Source organism: Akebia trifoliata, chromosome 2, assembly GCF_017979445.1.
Source record: "Akebia trifoliata isolate Shusen 1 chromosome 2, ASM1797944v1, whole genome shotgun sequence".
NCBI lineage: Eukaryota > Viridiplantae > Streptophyta > Magnoliopsida > Ranunculales > Lardizabalaceae > Akebia > Akebia trifoliata.
Genome location: NC_141376.1, coordinates 6,971,131 through 6,992,361, shown reverse-complemented (window position 1 = coordinate 6,992,361; position 21,231 = coordinate 6,971,131). Strand labels below are relative to the sequence as shown.

Sequence of the window (21,231 nt, the reverse complement as noted above, 5' to 3'; positions counted from 1 at the left end):
GCATAAATTTACGTCAGAGGTCTTGATATATAATTGATCAAGACGTCATTTCACTATCTTATATGAAAATCATTGATACCTCATAGAGATAGCTAGCATAACAAAATCAATTGATTTGTGTATTGGATTACAAATCAAAAGGAATCACGGATATCATATGAAAACACCAAATAACACTCAAAATGAAAGTTATCTTATATATGTTGTATTTATGCCTCTTTGAAATGCAAAACACAATATTCATTCTTATGGGAATGGGAATGAAAAATAATAGATGTCTTTTTCTCGAAATATGGATTGAATAACGTCAAACCAAATGAGATTGTTGCTAATACAACATAGCACATAAAAAAATTAATTAACCAAATTTGCCTAATGTAGAGACAATCAAGAAAGCTGCATAAGTGAATATGTATATATATATATAACCTACAGAAAAGTGGGTTAATCCAACTAATCTTGCTTGCAAAATGGACAGAGCCACCTATTCATATCTCTATCAAATCAAATTACTTGAGATATAATCAGACATCTTAACTTTAAATACGATGATATATCGAAGGTAAATGTATATAATCTTTTTCTCTTTGAATTCTTAATTAATCTTCTAAAATTTTAACTAATTTAATCGTCGAAATACATTTGAAGGCCCCCCAAAGCATCCCATGGAGAATGATAGATACAAATGTAGCACTGAAATTTGTACAAACAAAAATTATTAAAATCTTAAAAGAAACTGTTCTCCAAAATGTTTTTTTACTGTTTAAATATAATTTTCACAGTTCTAATCGCTTTGCCCAAAATGTTAAAATAGTATCTCAAAAACACTGTTAATTTAATTATTTTCTTCTATACTGGATCAAAGAGGGGAGATACTAAAATATTTTACAAATTTAAGTGGGTGTGCGCGGGAGGCAGTCAGAGGAGAGAGACAGAGTCACGGGGTTGTCTTGAATTTCCCCTATTTCACAGACTTAGACAGACAGACACATATTCTCGTCTCTACAATACCGAGGAAGTTTAAACCATTAGGAAACTCATACATTAACACGGCCCTACACCCTCTCCCTCTCTCTCCTTCGCTCTACATTTCTTTACACATTTTTTTTTTTTAATAGTTTTTTTTTCACAATCTCTTCTCTTCTCATCTCCACACAACACTCCCCCCTCTCACTTCTCACTTCTCACTTTTTCTCTCTACTGAATCTCACAGTTTTTCTCTCCTCAAAGCTTCTTCTCAACTCTAACAAATTAACAATACAGTAGGAGGAGGCTTCAATGGCACTTGTGCTTGACAACTGCGAAGGTATATTACTCTCTCTGGATTCCCATAAATCAGTTCCAGCTCCATTCCTCACCAAAACCTACCAACTCGTCGATGATCCTACCACTGATCACATCGTCTCTTGGGGAGAGGATGACTCCACCTTCGTCGTCTGGCGTCCTCCTGAATTCGCTCGTGATCTCCTCCCCAACTATTTCAAGCACAACAACTTCTCCAGCTTTGTCAGGCAGCTCAACACCTACGTATACTCTCTCTCTCTCTCTCTCTCTCTCTCTCTCTCTCTCTCTCTCTCTCTCTCTCTCTCTCTATAGAACAACATAAATTGTAAAAATTTATACTTTTGTTTACTGGGTTTTTCTTTTTTTTGTTTTTTTGGGGGAAAAAATAGGGTTTCAGGAAGATAGTTCCAGATAGATGGGAGTTCGCGAACGATTTCTTCAAAAGGGGAGAGAAGCATTTGTTGTGTGAGATTCATCGAAGAAAAACAACTCAACCCCAAGTCTCCATTAATCACCACCACCACCATCCTCATTTCCCAGTTTCCAGTGCTGCATCGGGTTTCCTTCCATTCACCAACCGAGTTAGTATTTCTCCATCAGACTCGGATGAGCAGGCCAATTGGTCAGACTCACCACCGTTATCTTCTCCAAGAGGTTATGGTAGTGGTAGTGGTAGTGTCTGTAACAGCTCAATAACGGCGTTATCAGAAGATAATGAGAGACTCCGTAGGAGCAACTCAATGCTTATGTCTGAACTTGCACATATGAGAAAGCTTTACAACGATATAATCTACTTTGTGCAGAACCATGTGAAGCCTGTTAGTCCCAGCAATTCTTATCCTTCTTCGCTTGTGGTTAATAACCCATCTACACCAATCCCACAAACAACTATGCAAAAGCCACTAAACCAGTTTTTAGGGTTTTATCAGTCTCAACCAAAGCAAGCTCATCAGCATTTCAACAACTCTTTGAGTTTGAACTCTACTACTGCTTGCTGTTCTACACCTATGATGGAAGAACCCAACAACAACAATAACAGTCGAGCAAAGCTGTTTGGGGTGTCTCTCCACTCCAAGAAGAGATTGCACCCGGAACCTACATCTCATCCATCGAATATGGAGACCAACAAAGCTCGGTTAATGTTGAGTAAAGATGATCTAGGGTTGAATCTTATGCCTCCTTCTCAATGTTAGCTCTATTAAAACATCCATTCAAGGATCTAAGCTTAGTATTTCATCTTGTTTCTTTTCTTCATTGATTGTTGTGTGTGTAAGTGTGTGTGTGTGTGTGTGTGTGTGTGTGTGTGTGGTGTGTATATAAGAACAAAACAAGTTTTAAACTTTTAAATCTTTTACGCAATCTTTTCTCTTCCGGGTTTTTCTTACTTTCTTAGTAGTATTAATTTATTGCACTCTGATTGTCTGATTTCTTCTTCTTCTCCTCCTCCTCCTCCTTCTTCTTCTTCTTCTTCTTAGCCTTTTTCAGTTAACATTAATGTTGATCAGAGGGAGAGAGAGAGTAAGTTGTAAATGAAAAAGCTGAGGAAGGAAAGTTTTAGGTTCAGAGGTCTCATTGACTATTTCTCAGCTTTATTTGTTTAACTCCATTCATTAATGGTGTGTACGTACACATACCTATACTGCTATAGGGTACCAAAATACTTGCATGAAGGTCTGGTCTGGAGAAAAGAAAATTAATCTAGAAAAGTGTGTATTTAAGCTGACACCCAAATGATATTAGTCCCACAAAATCCTATTATTGTTATCATCATTTATTGTATATTTCCCCAAAAGGTTTACTAAGATTTAAAGGCTACCATGTTCTATGATGAAGGTTATTAGCTATTTCCAATCCATGGACTGTCAGCTGCGCATAGAGAGAAGAGAGAGAGAGAGAGAGAGATTCTTCACTTTATTGATGGATGACAGTAAAATGTCTGACAGACTAAATATGTGTGTTTGTGGTTTGAACTTTGAAACGTTTCTATCAAGCATTCTACTTCTCCTTCTCATCACGAAAAACCTCTGCCTTTTCCTACTTTAAGCATTCGATCAAACCTTCAAAACCCAGTCTCGGATCTCTCTCTCTCTCTCTGCTTCCACTTATTCCAACCATTTCTTGTCTTCCAAACCAAGTTTCTTTCAGAGATAGGAGACAAATATATATGGTGAGAGAGAAACTTCTTGACTGTTGGATAAACCTATCATCCTTTGTTCAAAGATCTGTCTCTTTTATAGTTTTGTTTCTCTCTCTCTCTCTCTCTCTCTCTCTCCATCCAACATCCTTCTATAAGAAGTTTTTGAGGTTTATATGTAAGTTTGACCAAGTATTTTTCTTGCTTGACTGTTTCTTTTTCTTCGTTATTTTCCAAAAGTAAAAGACAAGATTAGAGGAGTATTATATAATTTATAGAAGTATTATATTCACTATATTCGTGCAATCATTTCCTTTGTTACAAAAAGAAAAAGCAAAAAACCCTAACCCTAGTTTCGCACCTTCGATACCCGTTAGGCCTAGGCTTTGTCTTTTTCTGGCAGCACGTGATTAGAAGATTGCACGTGTAGTGCAGAAAACATCGAGTCGAGTCGAGTCGAGTCGATGGAAGGGGAAAGATGACGATGGGCTCAAAAGGGTCGCAAACGGTAAAGGTGCTTTAGGGAAGGTGGGTGCTGTGAGCTATGAGCTATGAGCCTGTTTTGAAATTTTGAAACCAAATTCTTTTTACTAGCTTTTAACTTTTTCTTTCTCATCTACTTCGTTAATATATACATATTAGATATACCTCCCTAGAGTAAAAAAAATTATATGTTCTGTCCTTGACATCTTGACTTGACAAGCTTTGACCAAAAGTGGCAATTGATCTGTTTTGTATTTTAATTACTTTCAATACATATTGAATAATGATTAAAAATGACTCCCCTGCGTGGCATACTCACCTACAAGTCAGCGCACCAGAACCATAGACTTTATGCCTCGGGATACCCAACCATACACCACCCCCATAAACTGTGCAGTTGTGTATCCTAGTGAAAGAGAATCAATGATTCTAACACACCCCACGTCAGGTAAGTATTTTGAGTATCCCATGTGGGGGAGTCCTTTTATCACGGTTCATATGTATTACAATCATATTAACAAAATTCAGATTCAGTAAATATTCCGTAGGGCAATCAATTAGATTAATTCACATAAATTTGGGAAAGTTTCCAAAACTTATTGATTTTTATTTTTTATTTTTTATTGAGGAGAATACAAAATGATGTTTATGGATTTCTTATCAAAACCCATCATCTTTAACCTCTCAAGAAATCGGATCTTTTTTTGATATTTGAATATAGAACAAGATAAAATTTCGTGGGTGAAAGATAAAAATATTATCATATTCCATGATCAATTGATAATTCCTCAATTTGCCAGTTTAATTGAATGGTCATTTTTTGAAGTATTTTTTTTTTTTTAAATCAAAGAATTTTATGACTTATAATTGCATCCTACAAAGGTAATTACCAACTTATAATCAAAATTTTCAGTGTCAATATTTCAAAGGCAGTCACTGTAATATGTCTATGCTAAATTACCATAACACCCAAATTTACATGCATCTGATGCTTATCTTTTTCCTCTACCAATCACAAATCAATGTAAATTTTGTGTTATGAGAGACTCCATCAAGTGTCTCCATCTTAGTACAACTGCTATATATATGATCAACTCCAGTCAATACTATGGTATAAGGTCTACACTAATGGGATCCACTCCATCCTACCAATGTCTGTGTGTGTGTAAGAGCAAATCAATATCCATTTTTTTTACTAGTTTTTCTTTGTTAGAAATTATGAAAATTAAGATATGATGGTTCAAGCTCCCCCTAAAACAAGAATAAAAATATATTACAAAAATCCAGATTAATTATTCTTTGCTAAACTACAAAATTACTGATCTTGAGTTCAAGTCCCCTGGTTGGCCACTCATTGGGTATGTGTGGTTTGTGGGGTATTGTAGGTACCAGAGGATTTGGAAGAAATATAGTGTTCTAAGAGGTCAGTTATACTGTCATTGCTAGTCAGACCTACGGTTCGAAACCCCATCCTAAATTTTTTTTTACAAAATTACCTTAATTAACATTATTATCATCCACAAGATAACTTAATTTTATATTTATAATAATATAAAATTACTCTAACTTATCCTTACAAACTTTTTTATGCTTATAAGTAATGATATAAACAAAAAGTATTTATATTTATTTTACATGTTTACCTACTCATTGACAATTTATATAAAATCTTATTATTTTATCCAAAAAAGCTCTTACAATCGAGGAAACCCTATTATTGGTAACATAATATATTTAAATAAAAATCAACACTTGATTCATACACTGTCTATGGGACCACTGAGAGAGCAAATTTGACAATCCATTTGTGTTGGCCCCAACATGTTAATCATCGGCTCCAAAAACTAGTTTATGATTTAAAAGAACAGTTTTAGTGGATGACCCAGATATTTCATTTTCAATTATTTTTCATGAGGCTTCCAACATTGGAATGATCTGAATTTTAATAAGTTTGGTCTCTTTGGTGTAGACATCCCCATAGGTCCATATCTTTTTCTTTTTTTTTTGGTTAGCCCAAGGAGTACATCCCCACCTTCTGGTGAGACCAATATTCACACACCATCCCTCCCTGTCACGTTATGATGGGTAAGTAACTATATTTCTGGAGAGGGACATATAAAGATTCGAAGTCATGACCTAAGCGGCACATCCAATTGCCTTTTACCATTTCAACTAACCCCTGATGGGTATTATATTTATAACAAGATAATAAGCGTTTAACTTTAACCTAGTTAGTAGAAAAAAATACTTAAAAATAACTCGCTCATGACCAGCTAATGAATATTTGAGATAGTTTTATGTTTTCAAATTGATTACATTTCCTTAGACCTTCCTCTTCTCTTATAATATAAATTAATGAAAAATGACTTCAAAAATTATCTATCAAACAGACTATTTGATATGTTAAGAATTCCCACGAAAAAATTGTCTTGAAGATATTGTATAATTCCAAGAAATTTGTGTTTTTCCTCTAATCTCAATCATTCAAGAGCCTCAACTGTGGTTGTGGGTTGAAGTTAGAAAAGTCCTTTTGATTTATGAAAAATTACTTAAAGGACTCTGACGGAGGGATTTCTTTTTAATTAATCCCCGAGTTTTGCACAGTAGCTAGATAGGGCATTTAGTAAATTTTCTCTAATGGTCCCTCATAATTGGCGAACTATCACTTTTTATTAGTTCAACAATAAATAAAAGTGGTGAACTTGACCTGATAAAATCCATCCATTTTCGATTTTTGAGTTTTTTTCAACTAAAATACATAAAAAGATTGACTAAAAACTTGAGATAATGGCTTGTTTAGATGATTTCAACCCAAAAAAATCATTTTTGATTGAATTTCATCTAAAATTAAGAAGAAAAAAAAAAAAGTAAAAAAATCCCTAATTTTTTACATATATCTTAAAATATTTGAAAAAAAATCCTTAAAAATGACTTATTCTTCTTTCTTAAATCTTTTCTAATAAAATGGAGTTTCAAAATTTTGATTGAGATGTCAAAAATCTAAATTTTTGAGTTGAAAATGATGACTTAGAACAGTTTGGGCATTCGCGAGAAATGTGGGAGATGAGGTCCACGGACCATTAAGAAAGTAAAGCCCAAAACTTAGGGACAATTTAAAAAGGAGTCCTTCCGTCAGGATTAAAACTAAAAAATTGTATAGCAAGCCACGCCCGGTGGGACTCGAACCCACAATCGCCTGATTAGAAGTCAGACGCCTTATCCATTAGGCCACGGGCGCTCGTTGAAAGAGAAGCGAATTTTTTATAATAATTAATAATCCTACCTGTCTTTGATTTACAATCTTCAGCTTTACTTATTAGTAATGACGAAGCTGATAATCGTTTCTTCTTCTGTAGACGCTCGTATCAATTGTTTTGATCTGCAATCTAGCGAAGACCAGCTCTCCTATCGATCCTTCACTTATCCATCCCACGCCCTTAATTAAGTGAGACCCGAAGCTTTCTCAGTTTCCAAACTCGACTTCTTCTTCTTCTTCTGGAACAAGGTTTCTTTCTTTCCGTCTTGTTTATAATTATTTAATTACTAAATGAATGTGTTTGTTTCATTTGTTTTACATCATATTAACAAATCACTAAGAGTAACTCATTGTGATATTTGTAATTTAATTGACACTTCAACTGCCTTTGCCATCGGATTCCAAATTTTCTAAATCATTCTATATTAGTTTGGTTAATATTTCCCTATTTTGTTGAATTGCTTTTCATTTCATGAAGTATCCTAAAAAAAAAATTTTTTTGCTATTTATTTAGATTTCTTTAATAACAAATTTAACTAATTTTATAAACAATCCTAACTGTTTATGAATTTGCTTTTAAAGCCCAAACATTCTTTTAAGTCTCGGTCTTAGGTTTGTAGGGAAGTTGTGGTACGGGACACAATTACAACTGAAGTAAAAAAGAAAAAAATGATGAATATCAAAATTTAACGTGAAAAAAAACTCCTAAAATTGGAGTAAAAATCTCGGGCAAATTGTAGAAGGATTTTACTAAAATAAGAAGAGCACAATTGACAATATTCTCTTTCTTATAATAGGCGAAAATACATTATCTCTTTAATAAAGATGAGATACGATACAATACAAGGATGGGATTATCTTTAAAGAAGATGAGGCATGTATATATAGAGGGAGGAATGTGGTTCTAATTCTTATCCAGTCGTCATATTTGATTTATCTAGTTGTCAAATTTGACTTATTCAGTCATCATATTTGACTTATCCAGTCGTCATATTTGACTTTTCTTAATCGCCTTCAGCCAACAAAAGTGACTTTATTATCTGACAATCTTCCATTTAAAGTCACTTTTGTAATTCTTCTATCCTTTTTACTTGTCATTTCCATACCATTAGATAATGGTGAGTGCAAAACTCATGTTCAAAATGGGATCATGAAAATAGTCAAAGACGTGCTGGTGGTGATGAAAGCGGAAAGATAGCTGCGAATTTGTACATGCTTAAAGGAAAAACACAGCAAGAAGGAGAAGCATCTTTTGCATTGACAAATTCAGCAGAAGAATTTACGATGATGTGGCACCGTAAACTTGGCCACATGTTGGAACGAGGTTTGAAGATTCTTGCTGAACAAAAGCTTTTTCCAGGGCTCAAAAAAGTTTTATTACCCTTTAGTGAGCACTGTGTTACTAGTAAGCAGCACAGATTAAAATTTAGCAGTTCTAATGCTAGAAGTAAAGCTATCCATTGCCAAGCACCAGTTCTGTCTCTAGGAGGTGCAAGATATTATGTGTCTTTTATTGATAATTACTCTAGGAGATGTTGGGTGTATCCAATCAAGAGGAAGGCAGACATATTTCCAGCTTTCAAAATGTTCAAAGCGCGAGTGAAGCTTGAATCTGAAAAGAAAATCAAGTGTTTAAGGACGGACAATGGAAGAGAATATACCAGTGATGAATTTGTTAACTTCTGTCAATAAGAAGGTATCAAAAGGCAGTTCACAGTGGCATACACTCCACGGCAAAATGGAGTAGTAGAGTGGATGAACAAAACCTTGTTAGAACGGACAAGAGCGATGTTGAGAATTGCAGAGATGGCCAAGTCATTTCGGGCAGAAGCAGTCAAAACCGCCTATTCTGTGATCAATCGGTCACCATCAACCGTAATTGATCTGAAGATTCCAATGGAGATGTGGACTGATAAACCAGCTGATTATTCTCGCTTACATACATTCGGACGTCCTGTGTACGTTATGTACAATGCCTAAGAAACATCAAAATTAAATCCAAAATCCAGAAAATGCATTTTCTTAGGGGTATGCTGATGGAGTTAAGAGGTACCGCCAATAGGATCCCACTGCCTGCAAGGTGATAATCAGTAGAGATGTGATATTTATAGAAGATAAGGTACAAGGAAAAGAAAATGATAACACTTCAAAAGAAAAATCAGAGACTACTATAGTTCAAGTTGAAGAAAGACAAGAACAAGAAGTTTCAGATTCTTCTGAAATAGCACCAGAGCACGAAAAACAAGAGCAAGTTGAGTTTGCAACTCTATAAGTTCGACGGTCAACTCGGGAGAGAAGAGAACCAGCTTGACACTCAAAGTACATCATAGAGGGAAATATCGCATATTGCCTACTAACAGAGGATGGAGAGCTGCCAACTTTCCATGAGGCTACAACAAGCCAATAAGCTTCTTTGTGGATGACAACAATGCAAGAAGAAATTGAAACTCTTCATAAAAACAAGACATAGGATCTGGTTCCACTACCACAAGGAAGGAAGGCCATTTGGAACAAATGGGTTTACAAAATCAAACGAGATGGCAATGACCAAGTGGAGTGGTATCGTGCTACATTGGTGGTGAAAGGATTCACTCAGAGAGAAAGCATAGACTTTAACGAAATATTCTCTCCTGTTCAACTTACAACAGTTCGAGTAGTCCTGGCGATGTGTGCTACATTTGACTTATACTTAGAGCAGTTGGATGTGAAAACTGCATTTCTTCATGGAGAATTTGAAGATGAGATTTACATGTTCCAACCAGGAGGATTTTTAGAAAAAGGAAAAGAGAACTTGGTTTGTAGGTTGAACAAATCTCTATACGATCTCAAACAGGCGTCGAGATGTTGGTATAAGAGATTTGATTCCTTCATCATGAGTCTTGGATACAACAGACTTAGACCAGATCCTTGTGCTTACTACCAGAGATTTGGTGATAGTGAGTTCATTATTCTGTTGTTGTATGTTGACGACATATTGGTAGCAGGCCCCAACAAATATCGTATTATAGACTTAAAGGTACAATTGGTTAGGGAATTTGCAATGAAGGACTTGGGAACAACTAACAAGATTCTAGGGATGCAAATTTACTGAGACAGAAATAATAGGAAGGTATGGTTTTCTCAAAAAAACTATCTGAAAAAAATCTTGCGATGCTTCAATATGCAAGATTGTAAGTTAATTTCTACCCCTCTTCCTATTAATTTCAAGTTATCCTCAAAGATGAGTCCTAGCAACGAAGTAGAGAGGATGGAAATGTCTTTAGTATCGTACGCATCAGCAGTGGGAAGCTTAATGTTTGCTATGGTTTGCACAAGACCAGACATTGCACAAACAGTGGGAACGGTTAGTCGATACATGACGAATCCTGGTAAAGAGCATTGGAGTGTTGTAAAGAGGATCCTAAGATATGTCAAGGGTACCTCAAATGTTACATTATGTTATGGAGAATCAGACTTTACTGTCAGAGGCTATGTTAATTCAGATTATGCAGGTGATCTTGACAAGCAAGTCCACCTCATGTTATGTATTTACTCTTGCTGGAGGAGCTGTAAGCTGGTTTCAAAATTGCAGTTTATCGAGGTTACTTCTACGACGGAGGCAAAATATGTCGCAGCTACACAAGCTAGCAAAGAGGCAATATGGTTGCAAATGCTACTGGAAGAGCTTGGACACAAACAAGAGAAGATTGCTCTATTTTGTGATAGTCAGAGCGCTTTGCATATGACAAAGAATCCAGCATTTCATTCAAAGACAAAGCACATACGAGTTCAGTATCACTTCGTTTGTGAGAAGGAGGAAGAAGGAAGTGTGGATATATATAAAATCCATACTAAAGACGACCTAACTGATATGTTAACAAAACCGATCAACAATGATAAGTTTAGTTGATGTCGATCCTTTATTGGCTTAGTAAAAACATAAGTGGCATGGAAATGACAAGTATAAAGGATAGAAGAATTACAAAAATGACTTTAAGTGGAGGATTGTTAGATAATAAAGTCATTTTTGTTAGTTGAAGGCGGTTAAGAAAAGTGAAATATGACGATTGGATAAGTCAAATTTGACGGCTGTATAAGTCAAATATGACGGCTGGATAAGAATTAGAACCACCTTCCTCCTTTTATATACATGCCTCCTCTTCTTCAAAGATTATCTCATCCTTATGTTGTATCCCATCTTTGTTAAAGAGAGAGTATTGTCAATTGTGATTTCCTTATTTTAGAGAGAAATTATTGTAATTCTTTTGCAATAGTAAAATCCTTCTACAGTTTGCCTGTGGTTTTTACTCCAATTTCAGGAGATTTTTTTCACGTTAAATTTTGGTGTTCATCATTTTTCTATTTTTTTCTTTTCTACTTCAGTTGTAATTGTGTGCCCTGTACTTCAACTTCCTAAAAAGGTTGTGGATTGCCCGAGGCCAATACTGATTTGACATGGGCAATCCGAATGATAGAAGCATGGGTCATGGCGGGACAAAGCAATGGAAAGAACAAGAAACAAAGAAAAGATATCAAGTCAGACACAATTGAAACCGAGTCGGGCTGAGTGAATGATGATCCAATGTGATTTTTTACGACAACTTGGATTATGATCTGGCTCCTAGTGTGTCCAAGATAGCTTGATTGAGTCCACTCGGTCTCGACTGAGGCTTAAAACAATGATCCTAAGTCAGCTCGACTTTGCTCAAAATTAAAAATCATGGGCCTATGCCTGCCCATAATAAGCTTGCAGACCTATATGCATGAGGCCCTTAACTCTTTAGTCTTTTCTTGTCTATCAGGTAAAGTAGCTAATCTTCCTTGGCAAGCTATGTTCCTTATCTTCTCTCATCATATAATCATCAAAGCCTTATCTAAATTATCTAGGCATCTTATTTAGCAAGTTAATTTCTTTAGAATTTTGTCTTTGTAAGTCAAACGGTGAGTCTATTAACCATCTCCTTGTTCATTGTGGGGTAGCCCATCAGATTTGGTGTCTCTTTCTATCTTTATTCATTCTCTCTTGGTGCACCCCTCACTCCGTTCTTTTGTTGCTTGATTGTTGGAAGTCCATAGACCTAGTAGGTATAGGGAGGATTCTCTGGAATTTTATTCCTCCTGCCATCTGTTGGGGCTTGTGGAAAGAAAGAAACGGGCGGATCTTTTAAGGGAAGGAGCATTCGCTTTAGGATGTTATCTTTGGTATTGTGGGCTTACTGTTTTATTTGTGTAAGCAGTTTCAAGAGTTTAGGGGTCTCCGATTTGAAGATTTCTTGTTTAGATGGGAGTTGATCTGTAGTGGGTGAATATGGGAGGGGGTAGGGGGTGTTTTCCTTTTTTTTTTGTTGTTGCTTTCTTTTGTTTTTGTTTGCTTGTGATTTGTTGCTTTCTGAGGACTTCTAGTACTCTTTCAATAAAATTTTGGTTATCAAAAGAAAAAAAAAAATTTAGAATGTTATCTTCTTTTAAATTGTCTTCTTTAGGAAATTAGATGCTCTAACATGTTATTTTCTTTTTGAGTTCTATTTGAGCAATGCCAACAATTTTTTGTTGATAAGAAAATATCTATTCATAACAACAACAAAAAACCATATACATGGACAAGAAGGTTAAGAAGACCATGCCCAAATGGGCAAACCTACCATTTCTTTTATTTATTCGTAATAGAAGTATGAAAAACTTGATGGAATTGAGCAGATATTATTAATTTCTTGTGGTTAATTTTATTGTTGTTGTTTCTTTTAATGTGTGACTACTTACTTTGGGTGGCGTTACTCTATGCTTTTTGAAATGGAGCCCTAGATTGGCTAAACTTCAATCCTAGGACCTGTGTGTCTGTGGTAGTGCGTGTGCTCTCTCTTGGGTTCTTGAAAGGTGTGTGTGCTCTTCATTGGGTTTTTGGAAGGGCATCATGATTTTTGAAGGTTACTACATCATTGGAGAAACTCTTGCAAGTCTATAGAGTTGTTTATGTTGGAATGGAAGACCCTAGAAATAGTAAGTGGGAGTTTTTTCCCATCCATTGTTCATACTGTTGAATATTTTGTTTTCCTTGAACTTTTATATCTCCTTTGTTGAATTCGCATTTTGAATTTTGAACCGAATCTTTAGTTGACCGCCAGGAAACACCATAGTGAGGAATGGATCCCAATCAATCCAAAAAAAGGGGAAAACCCTTTAAAGCCAGGCACCCTAACATTTGTTGGTGTGCCTTGCTCATCCTTTTGTCCCAACCTAGGTGCCCTAGACACCACGCTTTTAGCTACCAAAGGCTCCTATTTTCCATGACCAATAAAAGTAGTGCCATAGTTGGTGTGCCTAGTTAATGCGGAATGTCCTCTTCTTCCCTCACCATCTTGCATCACTAGCCCACCCTAACATTCGGTTGTTCTTATTATCTCCCAGGTTGGAAACACCATCCTTTCAGCCTTTTCTTAGTGTTCTTTTGTAGAAAATAAAAGGGGACTAGTGGCAACTCTAGGGAATACTCACTTGGCATGAGAAACACATGTGTTCATCCATGTTATGTCGGGGGAGCCAGTTGGCCGGGTCTGACACATGGTATTTGTGCTCGGCCATGGAATAGAATGATTGTCAGATTGACACTGACAGTTAAGGTTATTTTCATTTTTTTGTTCCTTTTTTCATTTTTATTTTTTTATTTGTTTAGGTTGTCCTTTAAATTGAGTTCACACAACTCCACCATTAGTAAGGTGAGGTTATATCTTTTTTTTTAATTATAGGCAAGGTCATAACTCAGCTTGGAAGAGACCTACATTAGCAACACCTTGGCCCACGAGGGGGTCATTAGCCAAATACATAGGTAGGTGAGGTCTTTAAAAGAATATGTAGGCTGATGTGTTTTCCACATGAACTAATTAAGTCTGATCTAGAAAGATTCAATTTGAAATTGGTTAAGGCCTTCGTAAGTTGAAATGAAAATAAAAAAGACCTTGGCCAAATGCTGTGACTGAAGTGAAATGTTTGTATGGCAGTTGATTGGCATGATTGGTCTTCTCGGCCAACCTTTTATTCATATATAAAATCTTTTGCTTATAATGAATGGAGTGAAGCTATGAGATGGCATTCTTAGTTATCTTGTCTAAGAAATTGAGTTGAGGTGAAGGGACTACAAGTAGACCTTCACATGATAAGTAAACCTTCACATGAACTCAGCTTAGAAAGTGAGCTGAGGTGAAGGGATGATAAGTAAACCTTATAATAACCTCGGCCAAGAGGAGTTGTAAAGCGAATAGAAAAATTCTAGGTATCTTGGCTAAAGATGCAGGCTGGGATAAAGTAATAAAGGATCCTTGTGCTGGTTAACCTTGGCCTGAAGAGTAGGATGGAATTGGATTTTCTAGTCATCTTACACAGATATCAAGGAGACATGGGTGGTAGATTAGCAGGGTGAATTCCCCCCCACTCCCACCCCGATGAGGACACACATGGTTTGCTTGATTCTAAATAAGAAAGCATGCCAAGGCACTATCATGACTGGTCTTCCTCCCTGCAATGCTCAGGACATATTGATAGTAAGAACTGTTACTGATTGATCAGTCTGGATTATAATCAACAACCCCCCACCACACATCCAAAAAACTGGTGTTGAAATCAGTTTGTGTGTGTGTGTGTGTGGGGGGGGGGGGGGGGGGGGTATTCAGCATGCAAATGTCTACCTGACCTTCACAGAGACTGTATGATATGGCATAAAATTGATCTCGTTTTGAACATCCAGACAAACGAACAAGTTCTTCTTGCTCCCCCCTTACTTTTTTCCAATGCCAAGCTTGTTATATGTAAACACCCTTCTTGAACTTTTGAGGTTCTAGAGCATGCATAGGAATGTTCTTGCAAGCCCACATCTGCAAAACAATCATGCTTGGCGTAGGTCTCCACAAGATGAATACTGTTGAACACCTTCATTTCTTCTTCAACAGTATCCAAGTATAAGTTAGAGTTCCTCAAGAAGATGAGCACCAGATCTAATTTGATGGTGGCCAAACTGGTGATTTAATTAAAAGACTTCTTGAGACAAATCTGAACACGAGAAGCAGTCAAGAAACCAATCTAATTTTGTAACTTGTAACTATATTTAACCTATGTTTTGGCTAGTGTAGAAGTTCTTTTGATTTATGTGTTCAAGAAACAAAATTAATGTATATGGCGGAACTAATGGTAAGAATGAGAATGTTACTGAACTGGTTGTGTACTTGTACTAGCTTAGCCATGCAGTGTTTTAATTGGTATCTTTACTCACAATGATGCTAGCAAAAGCAGAAATGAGAGATTGATAGGGTTCTTCTTGAAGTGCTTCTCAAGTCTGTTAGAGATGTATGGTCTCTCTTATTTACTTCTCTTTGCATTTTGAACCATTTTTAATTATATATCGTGGCATGTATTTTGATATCCCAAGTGAAATATCTACTAGTTTAAACTGCACCTGCTTATAGCATCAGAGGTTACCCCTGTGTTCTTTTAGCTATTCTCCTTGTGTTGGAAAGTTTTTTTGTTGCCATTTTCTTTGTATGATCTTCTTGTTTTGTTGGTTGAGATAGCTTGGAGTTTTGAGTCAAGATGCAACCTTTCCTGATACATAGAGTTGCAATGCATACTTCTTCCATTCCATCTATCAAATATTTTGCAAGTCGGAGCTCTAACGTCATGTAACCCAAAACACAAGAACAATTTGTTCCTCTCCTCCATCACCATTACTTACTGGTTATGGTTCCCATCTTCCTATTCGACAATTTCTCTAATTTATCTCATCCTACAGTAGGTTAAGGATGTATCATTCCAATGGAGTGCAAAAATGTCCTCTCCGATATGCAAGATTGGGTTAGAATTACATCCTCAAAATTGTTCACCACTGAAAGTTTTTTCATACTGATGTCAGAGTTCTTTTAATCAAGCTCCTGATATAAACTAGTTTCTTTGTTGGTATAGCTTCTCTCCTAGGTCCCTTGTGATTTTGGCATCAATTTATCACCATCTTCCACGGTCCCCAACCGACAATGACGGATTTAAGCCTTCCCACCTTGCCTAAGAGCTTTAAAAAAGCGAGCAATTTCTGCACTCCCTCCCAATCATGTCCCCACACTCATTCCCCAAGTTTTTTTCTGGTTGCCTTTTTGACCTGGCTTTATGGGTGATCACTTACATCATATGATGCATGGTACCCCACTGTGATTCCCAGATTTCCCTATCACATCCCCACTCCTAGGAAAAAAAAATAGTCTGATTTGATGGCTGTGTTTGTGAATGTCTTGGGGACCTTGTTGCAGTGTATGTTCAACTTCCCCTTCATTCCTTGCAACCATGTGTTCTAATCTTGGGAATTGGCTGTACAGTTGTAACACAGAGCATAGGTCCCTAATTCGACAAACCAGTGAACAATTACTTGCAAACTAGGAGATACATTTTCTAATTAGTGGCTGGGAACAAGGATCTCTTAATTTGAATGATCATGCGCTTCTAAGGGAAAATCATCCTTTTTGGTCATGGCTTTGGAGATTCGGCGAGGAAATGGGTAGTTTGTGGAGGAAGGTTATTACGGCCAAGTACGGGTAGAGGAGGTTAGGCTGGTATAGTGGTGTGTCTAAAGACTCGTATGAGTATAGTATTTGGAAAGGGGTTCTTAAAGTGAGCGAGGATTTCAAGAAAGGGATTAGGTTCAAAGCGGGTTTGGGAGATAGAATTAGATTTTGGGAGGACAGCTGCTGAGTTACATCGCCTCTGGCAACTCAATTTCCGTCTGTGTACGCCTGTTTTATTAAGAAGAACCGCTCTATCTAGCAGTGTTTGATTTGCAACGAGTCCGGTCCTACTTGGGATTTGGGGTTCAGGAGAAACATTAATGATTGGGAGCTAACTGAGGTGACATCTTTCCTTGATTTCTTGCATATATTTCACCTCAACGACAACAAATAGGATAAGTGGGAATGGACAAGGGCTAAGTATTTGAGATTCTCTGTCAGGTCTTTCTATAAGTGGCTCACTCCCTTTGCAGAGCGATCCCTATTGGGTTCCATCATTTGGTCCAAGTTAGTTCCCTCTAAAATATTCGTTTTTTTCTTTTGCTTCCCTTGGTAGGATTCTTACGTTGGATAATTTGATTGTATGGGGTTGGATCACTCCCAATTGTTGTCCCCTTTGCTTGAAAGATGAGGAATCTGTTCATCATATTTTAATCCATTGCTCATTTTCTTATAATATTTGGTCAACTTTCCTTAATCTTTTCCATATTAATTGGGTCATTCCTCGTAAGTTCTCCTTGTTGTTAGTAGAGTGGACCAGTGATGCTTTACATACCCAAAAACTGATCCTGTGGGTTATGCTTCCCTTAGCTAATGCTTGGGGGGTATGGAACGAGAGAAATAACAAAGTGTTCAATAATAAGATTAGTAGCTTTCATCCAGGTTTCTTGGAGATCTTGGGTTTTTTATACCTTTGGTCAAAATAGAATTGAGTTCGCGGGGACTACTTTTGAAGATTTTGTATTTAGATGGCACTCTTTATGTAATCATTGATGCTGTAGTTTTCTTTTCTTTGTTGCTCTTTGTAAGGCTTTATCGGCCTCCTTGTTTCTTGTTTGCCCTTTTTTAGTCATCCTTTTTTATTCAATGTTTTAAACTCTAAAGTTTGATGGCTTTTCGCTGACCAAAGTGTTGGGGCATAAACTTCTCTGGATGCTTTTTTTTTTTTCTAAATGAATATATAATGAAATGTATAAGTAGATGGTAACATTTTCAATTAAAAAGAAAATTATGAAAGATCCCTAAAAAGCACACTTCACATTCCAAACTTTAATACCCAAATCCAACTCATCATAATTAAATTAATGAAGACATCTATAGTTTCATATTTCCAGCCTTCCATGTTTTTACTATTTAAAAAATAAATGTTGAAAGTAAGATCAATCTTATCTCAGAAAAGCATAATACCATATTAAGATAAGAACATGCTATTAAACTTCGATTTCAATGTCTATTTCGGACTCCTTGAAAATGGAAATATTCGACCTGTGTGGAGATCAATTCAATTCAAGGAAATGATAAAAATAGTATGAATTAATGGAAATGTTGGAGAATTTTTCACTAAAAATGTAGGAAATGATAAAATAAACATGAAAACGAACTCATAAGTCATCAAACTACAATAAAAATAATTTCAAATGTGAAAATGAAGATTAGTAGCGTTTCGCTGCACATTAGCATAAGTATCAAAGAGTCTGTTTCCTAAAACAAATATATGCTTCATGGAAACGAGAATGATAATGTCATGGTAAATATATATATTTTAACCATATATTTTATTTTTTAAATATGTATGAATAAGTTACTTATATATCTAACCAATTAGAACATGGATTATTGTACATGTTTAATTATATAAATATGTTAGTCAAAGTTTATTATTCATTTCTCTAGTCAAGGCACCTCAAGTTGGGGCAGAATGAAGGCGCCTTAATACATGTGAGGCAAGGCAGTGTAAGTGAGGCACACGCCTGACTACGCCTTAGTAAAGGAGCAAGGCACACCCCTCACTAAAAACTTAAAAAAAAAAAATAAATGCATTTTGTTTAGATAAGACACCAATTTCATATTGGATTTACATCTTTACAACAGCAATAAAAGATTGAATTTTATATTTTGTCATTTTTATTGGCCTGAGCCCATTAAGACCGACTTATGACTTAGTTGACTTAGGCCCGATAGTGTTATAGGGCTGGTCTAAGATAGTGCCTACCTTTCTTGGGCCGTGTTAGGGCTCAATCAAGCTCGGCCTGAACCCGGTCATTGATTTGATGGCGCTGGTCATGGTTCAAAATATTTCCACCTAAATATTGCATTTCATTCCTAAAATTTGATTATCTCAATCCAGTTTCACTATTCATCAAAAATTTTTGTGAAATGTATAGTGATTTCCAACGAAATATATACATAATGAAACTGTTGGCTAAATTTTTTGTGTTGGACCTTGTGAAAATGGAAATATTTTAATATATGTAGGGGAAATATGTCAAAATTTAATACTATGGAATATGGATTCGAAGGTTCATGACAGAGAAAGAAATACCATAGTAATAATAATAGTAATTGCTTTTATTAGATAAATTTTAACAATATTAAATGATATATTTATTCTGGAATTATTCTAACTTAGCAGATGAAGTTTTTGTGTGGCAATTCTGCAGACCGGGTTTGGATTCCCTCCGTCACCTACTTGCCTACATATCTTTTAAGAGTGGCGTGTAAGCATGGATGCATACATGTGCATATTGACATCTGATTAACAAAAAGAAATAAAAATGAACAGAGTGACATCTTAAGTGGGATTGGAACTAAAACTATCATTCATGCAGCTTTTATTGATTAGGTTATTGATCATCTTTGGTGTCTGAAACCTCTAGGAAGTTTCGGTGTTTGATGAGATGTCACAACTAATTACAAATTTGATGTTTGTACATGGGCCAAGGCCAATTTTGAAGTGACAAACACTTCCATTTCTAGATAGATTTTCAAAAGGTGGATTGGGAAAATAAAGGAGAATATATTCAAGATTTCCATGTGTGTGGGGTTGCAAGAGTTTCTGGGTGGAGTGATTTTGTAGAATATTTTGATAGAGTTGTTATTTTAGTAAGTCTTGAAACAGGTTTATGTTTGGAAATCTTTCTTTTATAAATAGTCAGGGATGTGTTATGTGTAGTGTACAGTGTTAAAGTTGGTCACCCAGATTAGTTATCACCTGACAACCTTTTTCCTATGTGGCAAGTTCTAGCATATCTTTCTGCCACGTGGCACAAGAGAAAAATATGCTGGATTCTTCCTTTCATGTTGAGAACCCAACCTTGAAGATCAGTGATGAGAGAGAGAGAGAGAGTAGGGACCAGCATCTCATTTATAATGAATAGTGTTTGAGTCTTATAATACTAAATTATGCTCTCTGCAATTACTGATGGAAGCAGTGGTGGTGGGGGAGCTTTTTCTTCTTTGTTTTTGTGAATATTTTTTATGCATTTTAAATGGGGGTGGTGTGGTTGAGATAAGATAAGGTGGTGCTACCGTGATAATGCAAAGTAAAAAAATAAAAAACCCACCCAACAACAATATCGCTTTCTTTTGTATTCTTTTTATCTAAACCCACCTCTTCTTGCAGAGAACATGTCTTCTTGAATAAAAAATATATATATATTATTAATGGCTGAAGAGAGAGAAAGAGAGTTCTGTATAGTATACTGTGTTTTGGATTGAAGTTGCAGAAAAGAGAAGAACAGGGAACACCAAAGAAACACATGGTTCTTTTTCTTTTTTCTTTCTTCCCCTCCCCCACCTCTGCAAAAATACAACTGTCGTGTTTATGATTCAAAGAGCAATGAAATCGAATCCCTTCTGGACATCACCCAATCCCCCCTCCCCCTTTCGGTTTTAGGATTGATGAGCCTTTTTTCTTAGTTCTGCATTATTTCATGTGGTGTGGGCATCATGTTTGGAACTCAAAAAAACCGAGTGTTTTCCAAGCTGGATCGAAATGGATGCCCAACTGGTTCCAATCGGTTTTTGTTAGAAAGTTGGTTTGATTTAAATGAAATTTTCTCATCAGAGAGGATACTTTAATTATCAAATATTCATTATAAAGATTTATGAGTTGAAGCCCATCAAAAAGTTTACGGAAATTCTCTTCGCTCTAGGGATGGAAAATTTAAAAAGAAAAAAAAAATTACATATGGTCAAGGTTATTTTTTAAATAGGTGAAACTATCTGCATTATTGAATCTAGGTCTGCTAGTTGTCTGACCAATTAAGCAAATTTTCAGTTTGGTCTTTTGATCTTACCGTGTGAGTATGTGTTCGGTTCAAAGTGTCTATTTTTATGCCCCTGCACAGTACACAGCACAGGTTAAAATGAAAAAAATTATCGGGACCTTACGATATGCACAACTCAAAAAGCTAATCTAATTTAGTCACATAACTTATGATTTAAGTTCTTGAACCTTTTTTATTTTTTTTTTATGTTGAGTCGTGATTTTCTAACACCCCCTCTGACATACACCCTTTGATGTGGCAAGGGCTACAATCATAGATCTTTTTCCTCAG

General features: G+C 36.0%; 1 protein-coding gene, 1 long non-coding RNA gene and 1 other non-coding gene across 3 annotated transcripts; 2 read left to right on the top strand and 1 right to left on the bottom strand.

Annotated features, from left to right (window-relative positions):
- The first annotated feature begins 987 nt into the window (after positions 1 to 987).
- On the top strand, positions 988 to 2,621 carry LOC147409196 (heat stress transcription factor B-4-like). Its single transcript, XM_086459168.1, has 2 exons — positions 988 to 1,527; positions 1,674 to 2,621. Exons 1-2 carry the CDS (start codon positions 1,279 to 1,281, stop codon positions 2,475 to 2,477), a joined length of 1,053 nt encoding a protein of 350 aa, XP_086315294.1. The 5' UTR covers positions 988 to 1,278; the 3' UTR covers positions 2,478 to 2,621.
- Positions 2,622 to 7,066: 4,445 nt separating this feature from the next.
- TRNAR-UCU (transfer RNA arginine (anticodon UCU)) lies at positions 7,067 to 7,139 on the bottom strand. The gene has a single exon. It is a non-coding gene; the product is annotated as a tRNA-Arg (tRNA).
- On the top strand, positions 7,129 to 19,647 carry LOC147409194 (uncharacterized). The gene is made up of 2 exons (XR_015172942.1): positions 7,129 to 7,406; positions 19,305 to 19,647. It is a non-coding gene; the product is annotated as an uncharacterized LOC147409194 (long non-coding RNA).
- The last annotated feature ends 1,584 nt before the right edge of the window (positions 19,648 to 21,231 follow it).

What these genes read in the sequence shown, in the direction of transcription:
- LOC147409196 (XM_086459168.1), top strand. Translation starts at nt 1,279, where the DNA reads ATGGCACTTGTGCTTGACAACTGCGAAGGTATATTACTCTCTCTGGAT. An exon ending in TCAGGCAGCTCAACACCTAC is followed by an intron (nt 1,528 to 1,673) that starts GTATACTCTCTC and finishes GGGAAAAAATAG; the next exon opens with GGTTTCAGGAAGATAGTTCC.